The sequence below is a fragment of the Eptesicus fuscus genome, chromosome 15, assembly GCF_027574615.1.
Source record: "Eptesicus fuscus isolate TK198812 chromosome 15, DD_ASM_mEF_20220401, whole genome shotgun sequence".
In the NCBI taxonomy this organism is placed as follows: domain Eukaryota; kingdom Metazoa; phylum Chordata; class Mammalia; order Chiroptera; family Vespertilionidae; genus Eptesicus; species Eptesicus fuscus.
The window spans coordinates 74,935,377-74,949,542 of record NC_072487.1 but is presented as its reverse complement, the minus strand read 5'-3'; the positions used below and the strand labels follow the sequence as shown (position 1 = coordinate 74,949,542).

The following is a 14,166-nucleotide window of genomic DNA, read 5'->3' as shown; positions in this document are numbered from 1 at the left end:
CCTCCCCGAGGGGCCCGGTCACCGGCAGGCTGGGCAGGGATACCCGCCTGGGTCCCGGGTGTGTGCTGGGGCACCAGGGCTGGATAACCTGTCTCTTCTTTGGAAAGCAAAGGTATCCGCAAAGGCCCTGGGGTCAGCTCCCGGAACCCAGAACCTGTTCCCACTCCCAGCTCCGTCCCCCGGGGGCCTTGGGGAACTCTCTCTCCCGCCTCGGCTTTTCCGCCTGTGAAGGGGGCTTGGCGGTCCTGACCTGCGCAGCTCCCCCTCCTCCCCAGTGTCGGGGGAGTGAACGTGAGGACAAACGGTGTTGATCGAGCACCTCCTGGGCCCGGGGGCAGAGAGCTGAGCCCCACCCGCGTGATGCCATCAGCTCCTCTGAACAGCCCAAGACGCAGGGCCTCTCCCTGTGCCCATTTTGCAGATGGGGAACCTGAGGCTCAAAGAAGTGAGACACTTGCCCAAGATCATCCATTGAGTGGGGGTGAGGTTGGGACCAGGAGCCCACAGCTAAGCCGGGCCCCTACCAGCCGCATGACCTGCCCCCGAGAAGGCAGGGGTCCCCGGAACTCTCTGGGGCCGACTCTGTTTCTAAGCTTGTGCCGCCACCGAGCTGCATGGGGGACCCTGGCCTCCTGCCTGGCTGGGGGAGCGGCTCTGGGTTCTGTCCGGCACTCTGCCCGGCGTTATCACGTCTTACCCGCGCCTTCCGAAGCACGCCTGGAGGTGGGGGCGGCCAGAGGGAGCACATCGGGGGCTCCAGGCCAGCGGGGGAGGCACACGCCGAAGATAAGGCCTGAGGCCTGGTCCCCGTGCCCTCAATGCACAGCCCCTCTTCCTGAGCCTCAGACCCTCGCCTGGCAAATGGGGCCATGAGACTGCCGACCGCCTAGGGCAGTGGTCGGCAAACTCATTAGTCAACAGAGCGGCAAACCGCGGCTCGAGAGCCGCATGTGGCTCACAAGCCGCAGTTTGCCGACCACGGGCCTAGGGGATCCGGGAGGAATTCCTGAGATGATGCGCAGGGAGGGTTAGCACGTAGCGAGTGCGCAACAAATAGCCCAACAGTGCGATGACAGCGATGAAGATGAACACACTCGAAAGCCACCCCCGCCCCAGTCACCCAGCTCCACTGCCCTGACCCGGCCACGCACCCCCAAAGCATCCCTCCATCCCTCCATCCCTCCAGGGTGCAGGCTTTGCAGCCAGCCGGCCCGGCCCGAGCCCACCTTCCTCATCGTGCGCCGGGTCTGCGGATGGCCGCCCGTCTCAGGGCTGCTGTGCCGACGGCTCCGAGCCCTAGCGTTGGGTCCGAGCCGTGGGCACCGCCGTGCTGCAGGTGGACGGGCGACCCCGACGCTGGGCACGGAACCTGGCCTGCCTCTGGCTCTGAGGCCCTGGGAGCCTCCCCTCCCCAGCCTGGCATCTTAGGCCTCCGCGTGGCTGGGCTGGGTCTCCTGTGGAGAGGAAGGCACCTCAGGAGGTCCGGGCAGCCGGACACAACTGCTGTCCCCAGGTTAGCCATCCACTTCCCGCACGACAGGGGACACTTACTAACCAAGGGAGCTGCCGGGGAGGGCCTGGGTGCCCCGGCCACCCAGACACCCACAGACGCACAGACAGCATGCCCACTGCTCTCACTACAAAACCTGCGACTCCAGAACCAGGCCTTGCTCACCCGGCCTCTCCCGCGTGCGCCCTCCCAGCCCTCGGCTCACCCCGGAGGCCCCGCAGCTGCTGTTCCCTCCACCTGCAGCTCCCTTCCCACCTCTTCCTCTGGCTCACTCCACGCATCCTTCCGGCCCCTCCGAAAAGTCCGCTTCCTCCAGGAGCCTTCCCGGAACCCCAGACCAGGTAGGGAGGCCCAGTCTCTGTGCTCATAGCACCCAGGACACCTTCTTAGCCGGGGCCACACCTCCCTTGCTCCCTGCGGGGACCCCAGCATTCAGCCGGCAGCCTGGCCCTGAGTATTTGTGGAAGGAAGGAAGGAAGGAAGGAAGGAAGGAAGGAAGGGAGAAAGGGAGGAAGGGAGGGAGGGAGGGAGGGAGGGAGGGGGAAAGAGCTGGGGGAGGCCCCCCTATTTTCCCTGCCTTGAGAGAGCAGCCAGGCCTTGGAAAGGCCGCCCCCACCCCAGCTCTGCTCGGCCTCGGGTTTGAATTCTCTGCCACAGCAACAGTTTCCTTCAACAAGGACTCGGCTCCGCTCTCGGCAGCATTAGATCTTCGCCTTCTCTTGCTTCCTTCCCAGTGAAACCAGAGCAGCCGTTTTTACTTCTTGTCTCCAGCGATTTCCCGCTCGGAGCCCTGACACTCTCCTCGCCCGGGTGTGGCTGCAGGGCAGCCCGCTCCCCCGGAGAGGCTGGCCTTCCCATGAACACACGCCGTCTCTCCCCGAAACACGAGATTCCCAAAGGCCCGGTCCGTCCCTGGCCCCGGCCCCGGCCCCGGCCCCTCCATCACAGCCCAGCCCAAAGCCCTCCTGCCTGCCTGCCCCAGGTCTTGCTTTGCAAAGGGGGTCCCTGGAAAAGTGGCACCTTCCTCAGGGAACCAAAGCGGGGTGGGAAGTGGGGAGACAGGAGCTGCTGGAGCTCCGTGTGGGGACCCTGCCGGGGTGGCCGGTATTGTACCTGGGCTCTGGGGAATCACTGTGTATTCCCCGGCTAACATTGAGTAAGTGATTTCGCCTTTCTGAGCCTCAGTTTTCTCATCTGTAGGATGGGGTAACGCTTCACTTCCCCTGTGGGGACGAGCTGGCCGCGGGGAGGGACGCTGCCTTCCTGCCCCTCTCCCTGGTTAGGGGCCAGCTCTCACCTGACCACACCTATGAATGAATGCACGAATGGGTGAATTAATGAACCCCATCCAGTTTCTCTGGAACCAAAGAGCAAGGCCTGTCTGGGAGGGGAGGGGCAGGCACAGAGTCTACCACAGCGTCTCTCTGGGGAGACAAAGGCCTGTTTTCTGTAGCTTCGTCTGCAGGGGAATCAGGGGGCAAAGGGCCGTGTGTCCTTTCTCCCCCCCCTCGGGATGTTTTGCTGGACAAGCCTCCCAGTCTGGGGGCCCCGGCCCCCGGAGCAATGGGGCTGATGCTTTGGGTCCTGGGGAGGCATCACAGTTAGAAGCCCCTGGCCTCCAAGTCCAGGGCGTGGTGGGGACTTCGAGGGGACTCATGGCCCAGTGAGGGGCAGGGGCAGCCCCCTCTCTCTCAGAGATGAGCTCACCCCCTGCCACGGGCTGAGGGCGGCCGTGTCAGACGCACTCTGTGCCCACTGCCCCTTGTTTGTAAAATGTGTATCTTTATGGGTTTCAGAGAGGAAGCGAGAGGGAGAGGGAGAAACATCAACGATGAGAGAGAATCATTGATCAGCTGCCTCCTGCACACCTCCCACTGGGGATCGAGCCTGCAACCTGGGCACGGGCCCTGACCGGGAGTCGAACCGCGACCTCCTGGTTCATAGGTCCATGCTCAACCATTGAGCCACACCAGCCAGACTCCACTGCTCTTTGGAAGGCCGGGAAGGGGGAGTGACCCTGGGGCTTCTCCACCTGCTGTGTCACCTTGGGCAAGTCACTCAACCTCTCTGAGCCTCAGTTTCCCCAACTTTCATCACAACGGCAGGAACCGTTGCCGAGCAGTTCTCCCGTGCTCAGCGGTCTCCTCTCGTCACCTCTTGAAGTCCTTACGGCCACCCTCAAGGCACGAGTCTTCTCAGATGGCAGACGACGCCCCCAGAGCGAAGGAGAACCGGGTCAAGGTCCCCCAGCTGGTCCAGCGGAGCCCGGTGCCGCCACCCAGGCCCACGGTCCCTGCACAGACACACCTCGATTCCCGGTTCCCTCTGTGAGGAGAGAGGTGAGTGATGAGGGGGACGAGGAGACCCCAGGTCCCACAGGGCGCAGGGGCAGGCCCAGGGGAGGAGGGAGGAGGTGCAGGCGCCCCGAGGCCCCGGAACCCCCCTGGGTGGGGGCAGGCAGGCCCGAGCCCCGCACGGCCGGCTGCCCGCGGCCGGACCAGCTGCCCACGGCCCATCTTGAGCGCATTAGGGGCTGCTGCTCCCAGATGTTTTCTGTTACGTGTTATTTGTTAGTCTAATGAAAGGAGGTGCGCTGCTTTCAAGACCGGGGCGCTCTGCGGGCTTTTATATGGGAGGCCGCTCGGAGCTCTGGCGGCCAGAGGAGGCCCCGGCCCCCGCCAGGCGCGCCCGGCGGCTCGGCTTTGATTCCGGGGTTTGCAGCCATCCGCGCGGTAATTCCAGTTCTGGTTAAATGTCATTTTTAATAACGCCATCTCTGGCGCGTAAACCTCTGCGCCCACGGCAAGAGGGGAGGCCAGCGGGGGGCTGGGGGGACAGATGGGGGGCGGTGGGGCTGGTGGGCAACTGGGGCAGTGGACGCCCTAGCCCAGGGGAGCGCTGCGTGGGGAGCGGGCAAACGGGACGCCAGGAGGGGGTTCTTCCAGGGACAGAAGTGTCTGAGGCCCCCCCGCTTAGCAGGAGGCTTCTGACCCCCTCCACAACCCCCCCGCAGCTAGAGGTGTCAGGGCACTTGAGAGGGACCGAGAGAAACCTCCCCCGAATGCAATACCCACTTCAGTCCAGCTCTGGGCTGCCTCGGGCGGGTACTCAGTAGGCGCTCAATGAATGCTGGTGACTGTTCTCTCCCAGGCCCAGCAGCGCAGCTTCCTGCACAAAGTCAGGCCTCTGGGAACGCGGGGCTTGGCCTCGGGGCAGTCCCCCCTCTCCACCCCCCCACCACCACTGTGTACCGGGCAACTCCATGTGGCTCTCCACTCCCCCAACTGAGGAGGAGGAGGGAGGTGCACGGAGCCTTCCGGAGTCAGGACTCTCACCCTCTAACGACGGGGCTGTAAATGCAGAGGCCCAGGCCGGGCCTGGAGAGCCCCTGGGCTGGGCGTGGCCTGGAAACATGCATTTTATATGTTTTAATCCTCACCCAAGGATATTTTTTTACATTGATTTTCAGACAGTGATAGGGAGGGAGGAGATAGAGGGAGAGAGAGAAAGAAACATCAACGTGAGAGAGACACACCCCGTAGTGCCCCAATGGGGCTGGGGATTGAACCCGAAACTGAGGTCCGTGCCCTTGACCGGGAATTAAACCCAAGACCCTTCGCTCGGTCTGAGGGCCTACTCTAACCACTGAGCCACCGGCCAGGGCTGCCCGTGCATTTTAACCGGCTCCCCGGTGACGCTGGTGCGTTGATTCCTGGACCACAGGTTGACAAGCAGATGGTCCAACCCTCACACGGGGCAGAGGCTCGGGGCCTGGGTCCTCGGCCCGGGCAGGTCCAGTTCCCGACTCCTCGTCCCGGCCCCTCCCGCTGCCTTCAAGGCGGCAGCGTCGCAGGAGGTGACACTCTCAGGCGTCAGTTCTCAAGCAATGAAGGCGCCTGCTCAGCTCTGTGGAAGCGTCCAGGGCTCCAGCCCCAGGCCTCCTGCTCTTTCACCGCCCCCCACCCAGAACCTTCTACCAAGGCCACCTGCCACCCGGCCACCTCTCCGGCCTCGGGGTCCCAGCCCCTTGTCTTCTCTTAACTCATCACCCCCACGCCCGCCCAGCCCCCCACGGCCCCCAAACCGGAAGGTCCCGGCCGCCCACGCCACGCACAGAAAGCAGGACGGTCACAAAGAGGGGCCAGAGCAGCGCCTCCCAGAGCCCCGCACCCGTAGGTGCCGTGAAGGTGCGTTAGCATGAGGCCCCCCGGGCGCCGCGTCCTGTCCTCAGGGGCCCCTCGGAGGAAGGAGCGCGGGGCAGGGGGCGGGAGAGCATCTGGGTCTTTCACGACCTCCCTTCCCAGCACACTGAGATCCCCCCCCACACCCCCCCCTACTTCCCATGGCCTGACAGCCTGCCCTGCGGCTCTGCGGAGGCCCCGCCTCTCCCGGCTCCCAGGCGGGGAGCACCCTGCCCAGGGGGTGTCGCCCAGCTCCTGCGACAACCTTCCCAGCTCCTCTGTCCAAACAGGAAGCTCCCACGGTGCCCTCCTCTCACCACCTCGCACAGGCACTTAACCCCTGGCCGCCACCTGGACCGGCTGCTCACCTCGCTGCCTGCCTGCGGCCACCCGGCGGCCCAAGCCTGGCCTGGATTTCTGGGCGGCGGGAGCCCTAGGATGGGGGGGGTGGGGGGGCGGAGGGTAAGTGTGTGTAAGTGTGTGGGGGGAGTGTGTGTGTGTAAGTGTGTGTGGGATGTGTATGTGTGTGTAAGTGTGTGGGGTGTTTATGTGTCTGGGGGTGTGTGTGAGGTGTGTGGGGGGATGTGTGTGTAAGTGTGTGTGGGGGGTGTGGGGGTATGGGGTGTGTGTGTGGGGTGTGTATGTGTGTGGGGGTGGGGTATGTGTGGGGGGTGGGGTGGGGGTGTGTGTATGGGGTGTGTGTATGTGGGGTGTGTGTGGAGGAATGTGTATGTGTGTATGTGTGTGGGGTGTATATGTGTGTGGGGTGTGTGTATGGGGTGTGTGTATGTGGGGTGTGTGTGGAGGGATGTGTATGTGTGTGGGGTGTGTATGTGTGTGGGGTGTGTGTATGGGGTGTGTATGTGGGGTGTGTGTGGAGGAATGTGTATGTGTGTATGTGTGTGTGTATATGTGTGTGGGGGTGTGTATGTGTGGGTGTGTGTGGGGGGATGTGTATGTGTGTGTATGGGTGTGTGGGGGGATGTGTATGTGTGAATGTGTATGAGTGTGTGGGGGGTGTATGTGTGTGGGGTGGGGGTATGTGTGGGGGGTGGGGTGGGGGTGTGTGTATGGGATGTGTATGTGTGTGTATGGGTGTGTGGGGGGATGTGTATGTGTGTGTATGGGTGTGGGAGGGGGATGTGTATGTGTGAATGTGTATGAGTGTGTGGGGGGGGTGTATGAATGGGGGTTGTGTGTGTCTGTGAGTCTGGGAAAGTCGGTCCACCATGTGGTCCCCAAATGCCAGCCCGTGACCAAAGTCCTCAGTGACGCAGCCAGGATGCGCGGGGCGGTCTGAGAGCTGCTGGCTGGGCCGGGGCGTCAGTCTGAGCCCTCTGGACTCCGAGACGAGCCGTGAAAGGCTCTCTCGATGAACAGACAGCACCACAATGGCAGCTGGAGTAAAGCTTTTCTTGGCAGCTGTGAGGGCTGCCCACTCCCTGCCAGTTCCCTACGTGCCTGGGAACCCCACCCGGGCTTGACAGGGGAAAGGCTGGGTAGGTCGTAGGAGCTCAAGGCCGGACACGTGGTCGCTCAAACAATGATTGTTGGATGGATAGATGGATGGATGGATGGATGGATGGACGGACGGACGGACGGACGGACGGACGGGTGTGGGGCTGGAGGTGGACTGGGAAAGGGGCCTGTCCTGGCGATGTTCTTTGCGTCAGGGACCCTCCACGTCCTCCCATGTGCAGCCTGCAGAGGGTGAGGGAGGCCGTCGGATGTTTCTGGGTGGGAGGGGTGTTTGAACTCAGACCTTCCAAACTTCCCACGCTGCCAGGCCTGCCCCGCCTCAGCAGGCCTGTGACCCGGCCAGGTTGCTCAGAACCTCGAGGCGAGACCCCCCCCCCCCCCCCCGACTGCCTCATGGGGCCTGAATGCAGCCCACCCCGCCTGGGAGTGGATATCCCTGGCTGGGCCACCCAGCATTCATGGGGTGCCAGGGGGGGCCCAGGACAGGGCAGGACTAGGGGCTTCAGAACCGAGCAGGCCTGGGCTGGACTCTCCTATTCATGGGGACGTGTGACCTTGGCAAGTGGCTCAACTCTGAGCCTCAGTTTCCCTCTGCATAAGATGGGGACAATAAGAGAACTGGCTCCCATGGCCAGTGGGAGGACAGTGCGGGGTGAGGCACGCGGAGCCCCGGCCGGCTCGGCTCGCAGCCAGTGCTGTGGTCACTGTCACCCTGCCTCCCTCATTCCCCAAACAAACCCTGACCCCACAGACTGGTGCGGCTTCCCCTCCCCGGCTCCCCGTGGAGCCTAAACGCTGAGCTGTGCAGGAGAGAGAGGCCTGGACTTGGGGTCCCACCCCTCCTTCCCAGCTGGGGGCCTTGGGCAAGTTGCCTTGCTTCTCTGGGCCTCCAAAGAATAAGGGTGCCAGTCACTACCCTGCCTGGTTCCCAGGGCTGCGTGCGCGTCTTATGAGCTGTCATGGAGGCCCTTTAGTGAGCACCTACTATGTGCTAGGCACAGTCTCCCACGCCCACTCAGGCTCGCCACACACTCACAGACTTCACTGCCCATCATGCCCTTCCATGGGTAGCAACACCGAGCCTCAGGGTGCTTCCAGGTCTCGGGGTGCTGTGCAAGCTGGCGTGCTCACTCCTCCAGAGTTAGGGTTCAGAGTCTCTGGAGGGGACAGTGACACTCCGGCCCTGTGGCGCTCGGCCCCCAGGGAAGGGCCCTGGTGCGGGTGCTAGCAGATCCAGGCCCCCAAGCCTCCCCCAAGTGATCTATTAGCCGGAGGGGCAAGATCCCCCTGGAAGCACGAACCAAGAACCAGAGACACAGAGACCGCTGCCCCTCCCAGCCCCCCGGAAGATCCAGGTTCCCCACCTGAACCCCCGGGCTCTTAGCTTCCAGGCCCTTTCCTCGGCCTCTCGCTCACCCTCCCTCTCTCCTTGCCCCTGGGCACGTGCTGAGGGACACCCTCTCCTGAGGGTCCACGTTTCTGGGGACCCCTCCGGGGCCTTTTCTCAGCCTGGATCAAATGATGACGAGGGACCATCGTGCACTGCCTGGCACTGTCCAGGTGGGAAACTGAGGAGCGATGTGATCCGCCCAAGGTCACGCAGGGAGATGACAGCAGCAGCCAGGACCCAGTGTCCCCTCCCTGCAGAGGGCTCTGCCCCCGCCCCCACCAGGGAACGGGTGAGGGGAAGGGAGGGAGGCGGCGGGATGGAAAGCAGGCTGGGTTCTGGAGAAACCCTTTGGTCTCCCCCCCAGCCCTGCTCCTACCAGGCCTGCTGGCTTCCTCCCGCCCCCTGCTCCACAGCCCCAGGCGCCCCCACCCCCTACCCCCGGCACTTTTCAGAGCCAGTTAGAGGGAGGCCGGTTAAATGGGGAGTCCGCTATGGAGAACAGTGTGGCGGGTCCTTAGACAACTAAACAGAGGACCCTATGGCCCAGCAATCCCCCCTCCGGGTGTGTAGGCGCCCGGAAGCATTGACAGCAGTTTTGCTCAGTGGTTAGAGCATTGGCCTGAGGACTGAAGGGTCACAGGTTCGACTCCGGCCAAGGGCACCCACCTCGGTTGCTGGCTCAATCCCCGGCCCCGGTCCGGGTGCCTGCAGGAGGCATCCAATCAATGTGTCTCTCTCACATCGATGTTTCTCTCTCTCTCCCCCTCCCTCCTCCCTCCCACTTTCTCTAGAAATCAATGGGAAAATATCCTCGGGTGAGAATTTCTTAAGAAATGATAACTCTTAATTTAACTATATTTTACCACTATAAAAACTCAAACCACGGAAGGCAAGTGTCCTACTCTCTGGAACCAATGGTCCCTCCGGGTCCAGCACTCACAGACACTCGGCCCTGTCACCGGTCCCCGGCAAGGGGAAGGCGCAGGCCTCCACCCCAAACAGGCTGAGGCTCCGGGAGCGAGTCCTCAAAGGGATCCCCCCACACCCTGCTCAGCCTGTGCCCTCAGACTCTGCCTGTGCCTTCGGACTCGGCCTGTGCCTTCGGACTCGGCCTGTGCCCTCGGACTCGGCCTGTGCCCTCAGACTCGGCCTGTGCCCTCGGACTCCGCCTGTGCCCTCAGACCCGGCCTGTGCCCTGCTCAGCCTGTGCCTTCGGACTCGGCCTGTGCCCTCAGACTCGGCCTGTGCCCTCAGACTCCGCCTGTGCCCTCAGACTCCGCCTGTGCCCTCGGACTCGGCCTGTGCCCTCGGACTCCGCCTGTGCCCTGCTCAGCCTGTGCCCTCGGACTCCGCCTGTGCCCTCGGACTCCGCCTGTGCCCTCGGACTCCGCCTGTGCCCTCGGACTCGGCCTGTGCCCTCAGACTCGAGCACCAGCATCCCGAATCTTCGGGAGTCGGACCTGCTAGGCCCTGAGGTTTCCGGGAACAGGTACCAGGCCTCCTCCCGGGCTGGGGCCTCCCCGGCCCCCAGGCTTTGTTTATTTTCACAGTGTGTCTGCATCTCTGTTCCCGCCCTGCCCACAGGAGGGAATGCTTTCAAGAACATCTCAGTTATTAATGTGGTTTCTTTTGTTGTGAGTCCCTGCAAAGGCCGCGAAGGAGGGTTTATTTTCCTAACGTGCTTGGCATAGCTCGGCGCCCCGGCGCAGACCTCAGCGTTTGACTTGGGAGGAACCCGAGACCCTGGATTGCTCTGAGTCACCGGCGAAGCCACAGCCTTCCACGCCAGTTCCGGGGGAGCCGAGTCTGGGAAAACCATTGGCAAGAAGACGCTGTATCCACTGTGGGCTTTGTGAAAACAAAGGAGTAAAAGCCATGTTTAAACACTGGTTGAGCCTGCTACCCTGGCAGGTTGAAAACGCATCAAGTTTCTCACTCGTTCGCTTCCCCAGGAACCCTTAGTTTCTCATGGGGCACCCCATCTCCTGGGCGGCGGACCCTTTCTTTGGACCAGAAACAGCTGCAGACGCCGCCGGAAAACCCACTAGCAGGCCTGTCGGAATCCTCAGTGCGACACAGCGCTCCCTGCGGCTTCAGGACCGGAGGACCAGGCCACAGCCCAGGGCCCACGCCGGCGGCCCGGAGCCCCGGCGGGTGCCCGGGGGGTTGGGTGCCCGCTTTGGGTCCAGGGATGCGGGTTGGGCCGTCAGGATGAAGAGTGGAGAGGTCCCTTCTCCCCCACCTCTGGAGACATCGGACCTGGGAGTTCACAGTCAGTGGCAGTGTGTGCGGGGGGGCGGGGGGGGCGCACCTGCCAGGGGAGGATGCAGCCCCAGCCCCAGAGAGCCAGCCACGGACTGTCACAGGCCTGGGGGCAGCCACAGGGCACCCCACCGCTGCTCCAGAGTCTCTCCTGGCAGCGGGCACCCCTGCAACATGCCAGCTGGCCTCGGGACGTGCTTGACTCTACATGAAACATTTGGATTTCATGGGCTAGTGATTTGTTTTCCATCTGATGCCTGAGTATAGAATTACCTCCTTTTAATGGTGCCAAGTCAAGACACGAATAAAAAACAATCTCCAGTTTTTATCCCCATTTCATTAAAAAAAAAAAAATGTGTTTGAGCACCAAAAACGAGTAGGGAAGATGTAATGCCAAATAGGAGAGCATCCTTTACACTGGGATGCTCAGCTTCCTGAGCAAGTCCTCATGCTGTCCGGGTTGGAGCGATCGCTGTGGTCCAGGAGTCCCCAGCGGGACCCCGAGTCCCCAGGGCGGGCCAGGCCTCACAGGGCCAGAGGCCGACGTGAGCACCTGTGGAGCCTGACCCGACTCTGCCTGCGGCCCCGGTCCCTCACCTCCGGGAGCAGCCTGACTGCGGCCCTTGGGCCCCTCCCACCTGACCCCACCCCGGGGTGTCCTCCGTCCCCAACACCTGGGTGTTCCCAGGGTGCCGAAGCCCCCCCTTAGGAAAAGGCCCCAAGCCTCCCTGGCTCTTACGGAGAGTGCCTGGCCACCGGGGCTGCTGGGGAGACCCACTACCCACCCTGGTACCTGGGGCTGCCACGGCCCTGTCCACGCGCCTAGTCCCTCGCTCCCCGCCTCTCCTCTCCTTCCTTTCCTCCCTTCCTTCCTCGCTTTACCTTCCATTTGCTCCTCCTCTCCACACCCCTGGGGTCCCCCACTCATCAGGGTGAAATCAGAGACCAGCTGCTCCTCCCAGGAGGCCTGAGATCCCGGAACAAACTGAAGATGGCAGGGCTCCCCCTTCCACACCAGAGGGCACCCCACTTTACCCCTGGCCCAAGCCAGACCCCTTCCTTTCACTTTTCCATCAGGGACACCCCAGCTCCCAGGGGTGGGTCTGCCCACTTCACGTTTACTCCGGAGAGTGAGGACAGGTCAGTCCGCTGTGGCTGACGGGCGGGAGCCAGCGGCACGGGGCACAGCTGGCACGGCAGGGCACTCGCTGAGCTGCAGGCGTGTGTCAGGTGCCCCCCACCATACACATATGCTCCCCACAAGGTTCCAAATGAGGCTGCAGGCCCTCAACTTTCCCGGCACCTCCTCTCCTGCAGAAGCAGGGCGTGCAACCAGTAGGGGCTCCCCTGAGACCTGGAGGCTGGTGCAGGAAGTCAGGGTCCCCCAGGGCAGGTGGGAAGGATGCTGCAATCGGGTGGGTGACCCCTAGGGGCCCAGCGCCTTCGGAAGGCCCGCCTGTGCCCCAGAGCGAAAGGTCCCGTCAGTGGTCCCAGACCAGCCCGCCTCCTCAGGGTGTGGGTGAGCTGCAGGGACTTGGGGACCCCCTGGTGAAACTGCCCAGGGCTGGGCTTCTGCCTCATCCTTCTCTTCTGCTCTTGCTGCCCCGCCTGCTTCTCACCAGACTCAGGACCCTCCCATCCAGTGTGACTTTTTTTAAAAAGCCACTTGGGTGGGTTGTTTGTTTTTAAAGCCCCTTCCTGATGACCTTTAACCTTATCAGGAGCAGAGGCTTAGCTGGCTCTGTGGGGCTGGGACATTCCAGCTAGGAAGCTGCTGGTGGGGTAGAGGGAGGGGGAAGGGGGACGCGGCCCCAGACTCTCCCCCCCCCCCCTCTCCCCCCCCCCCCCCCGCCGAGGCACCCAAGTCTTTTTTTTATATATATTTTTATTCATTTCAGAGATGAAGGGAGAGAGATTGAGAAAGAAACATCCGTGATGAGCGAGAATCATTGATCAGCTGCCTCCTGCACCCGCCACACTGGGGATGGAGCCGGCAACCCCCGGCATGTGCCCTGACTGGGAATCGAACCCTGACCTCCTCCTGGTTCCTAGGTGGAGGCTCAACCACTGAGCCACGCCGGCCGGGCAGAGCCCAAGTCTTAGGCAGATGTGGTAGTGGCGGGGGTGGCCTCTCGGAGGGAGGGGCCAGAGTGTGAACCCAGCTGTGTGACTTAGCGGCTGTGCTCCCCGAGGCCTCAGTTTCCCCAGCTGTGTAATCACACCCACTTTCCCCCCCCTCCCCACCCCCTGCGACTGGAGATGGCTACGGCCCCAAGACGGCCCCCTCCGCGGCGGAGAGCTCGGCCCCCGCGGCCCGCTCCATCCCCAAAGACCCCTCCGCTGTGGCCGCGGGGCGGCCAGTCCCCCGGCGCCCGGGCGCCCGCACCCAGGGAAGTCCTGCCACGCGCCGCGGCTCCGCCCGCGCCCCGCTCCGCCCCAGTCCGGACCCGGCTGCCCGAGCGCTCCGGGCGCATCTTGGCCGGCCCCGCGCGCGCTCCTGGGGCCACGCGAGCCCCCAGCCTCCGCCCCCGCGAGCCCGGGACCCCCGTTCCGTTCCCACGCCCCCGGGCGCGCCAGCCAGACCCGCACTCACCGTCCTGCGGCGCCGCCTCGCTGCCGCTGCTGCCCCCGGACGGCTCCCGCGCCGCGCCCTCCCGCGCCTCGGCCCCCGCGGGGCGCGCCGCCAGCCGCCCGGCCGCCGCCACCTCCTCCAGGTCCAGGAGGTGGCTCACCGAGAAGTTCTTGCGCGCCTGGGCGCAGTCGCCGGGCCCCAGCGCGGAGGGCGGCGGCGGGCCCGGGCCCAGCGCCGGCTTGTCCAGGGCGAAGGCGGCGGCCGCGCTGTCCATGTCCGCGAGCCGCCCCGGGGTCCCGGGCCGCGTCGCCGGCGGGGTCGCAGCCAGCGCGCCCCGGCGCCGCGCGCTCCCCCCGCTCCGACCGCCTCTGGCTCCGCGGCCGCCCGGCCCGCCCGGCCCGCCCGGCGCTGACGTCGGGGGACCAACTTTCCGCCCTCCCCGGCCCTGCTCCTCGCTCGCTCCCAAGTTGCTAAAACCCGAGCCGCTCCGGCCACACGCCCCTCTTGATGCAAACCTCGCCCGGCCTCGCCTCCTCCCCCTCCCCGCCCCTCGGGCCGCGGGCAGGGCGGGGGTCCCGCGCGGGTCCGGCTGGCGGCTGGGGGCGGGGAGAGGGGGCAGGAGCAAGGGTGTCGCCCTCCGCACCCACACTTTAAGGGGTGGGAAAGTTAAGTGTTTTGTGTTTTTTCTTTTAATCCCCCAACGCGTGTCTGGGGAGGTGGTAGGGGAGGGGTTAGCAGCCGCCCCCCTCCGCTTACAAATTCCCCCGCAGGG

The 14,166-nt window shown here is 64.1% G+C and overlaps 1 protein-coding gene across 1 annotated transcript in view; it reads right to left on the bottom strand.

Moving 5' to 3' along the window:
* The window catches only part of PRRX2 (paired related homeobox 2), a 37,509-nt gene extending 23,732 nt beyond the window's left edge, over positions 1-13,777 (bottom strand). Inside the window, exon 1 of the mRNA XM_054727598.1 lies at positions 13,416-13,777. Within this exon, the coding sequence (XP_054583573.1) occupies positions 13,416-13,668 (253 nt within the window). The 5' untranslated portion in view covers positions 13,669-13,777. The remainder of the gene's footprint in view (positions 1-13,415) is intronic.
* Positions 13,778-14,166: the final 389 nt, after the last annotated feature.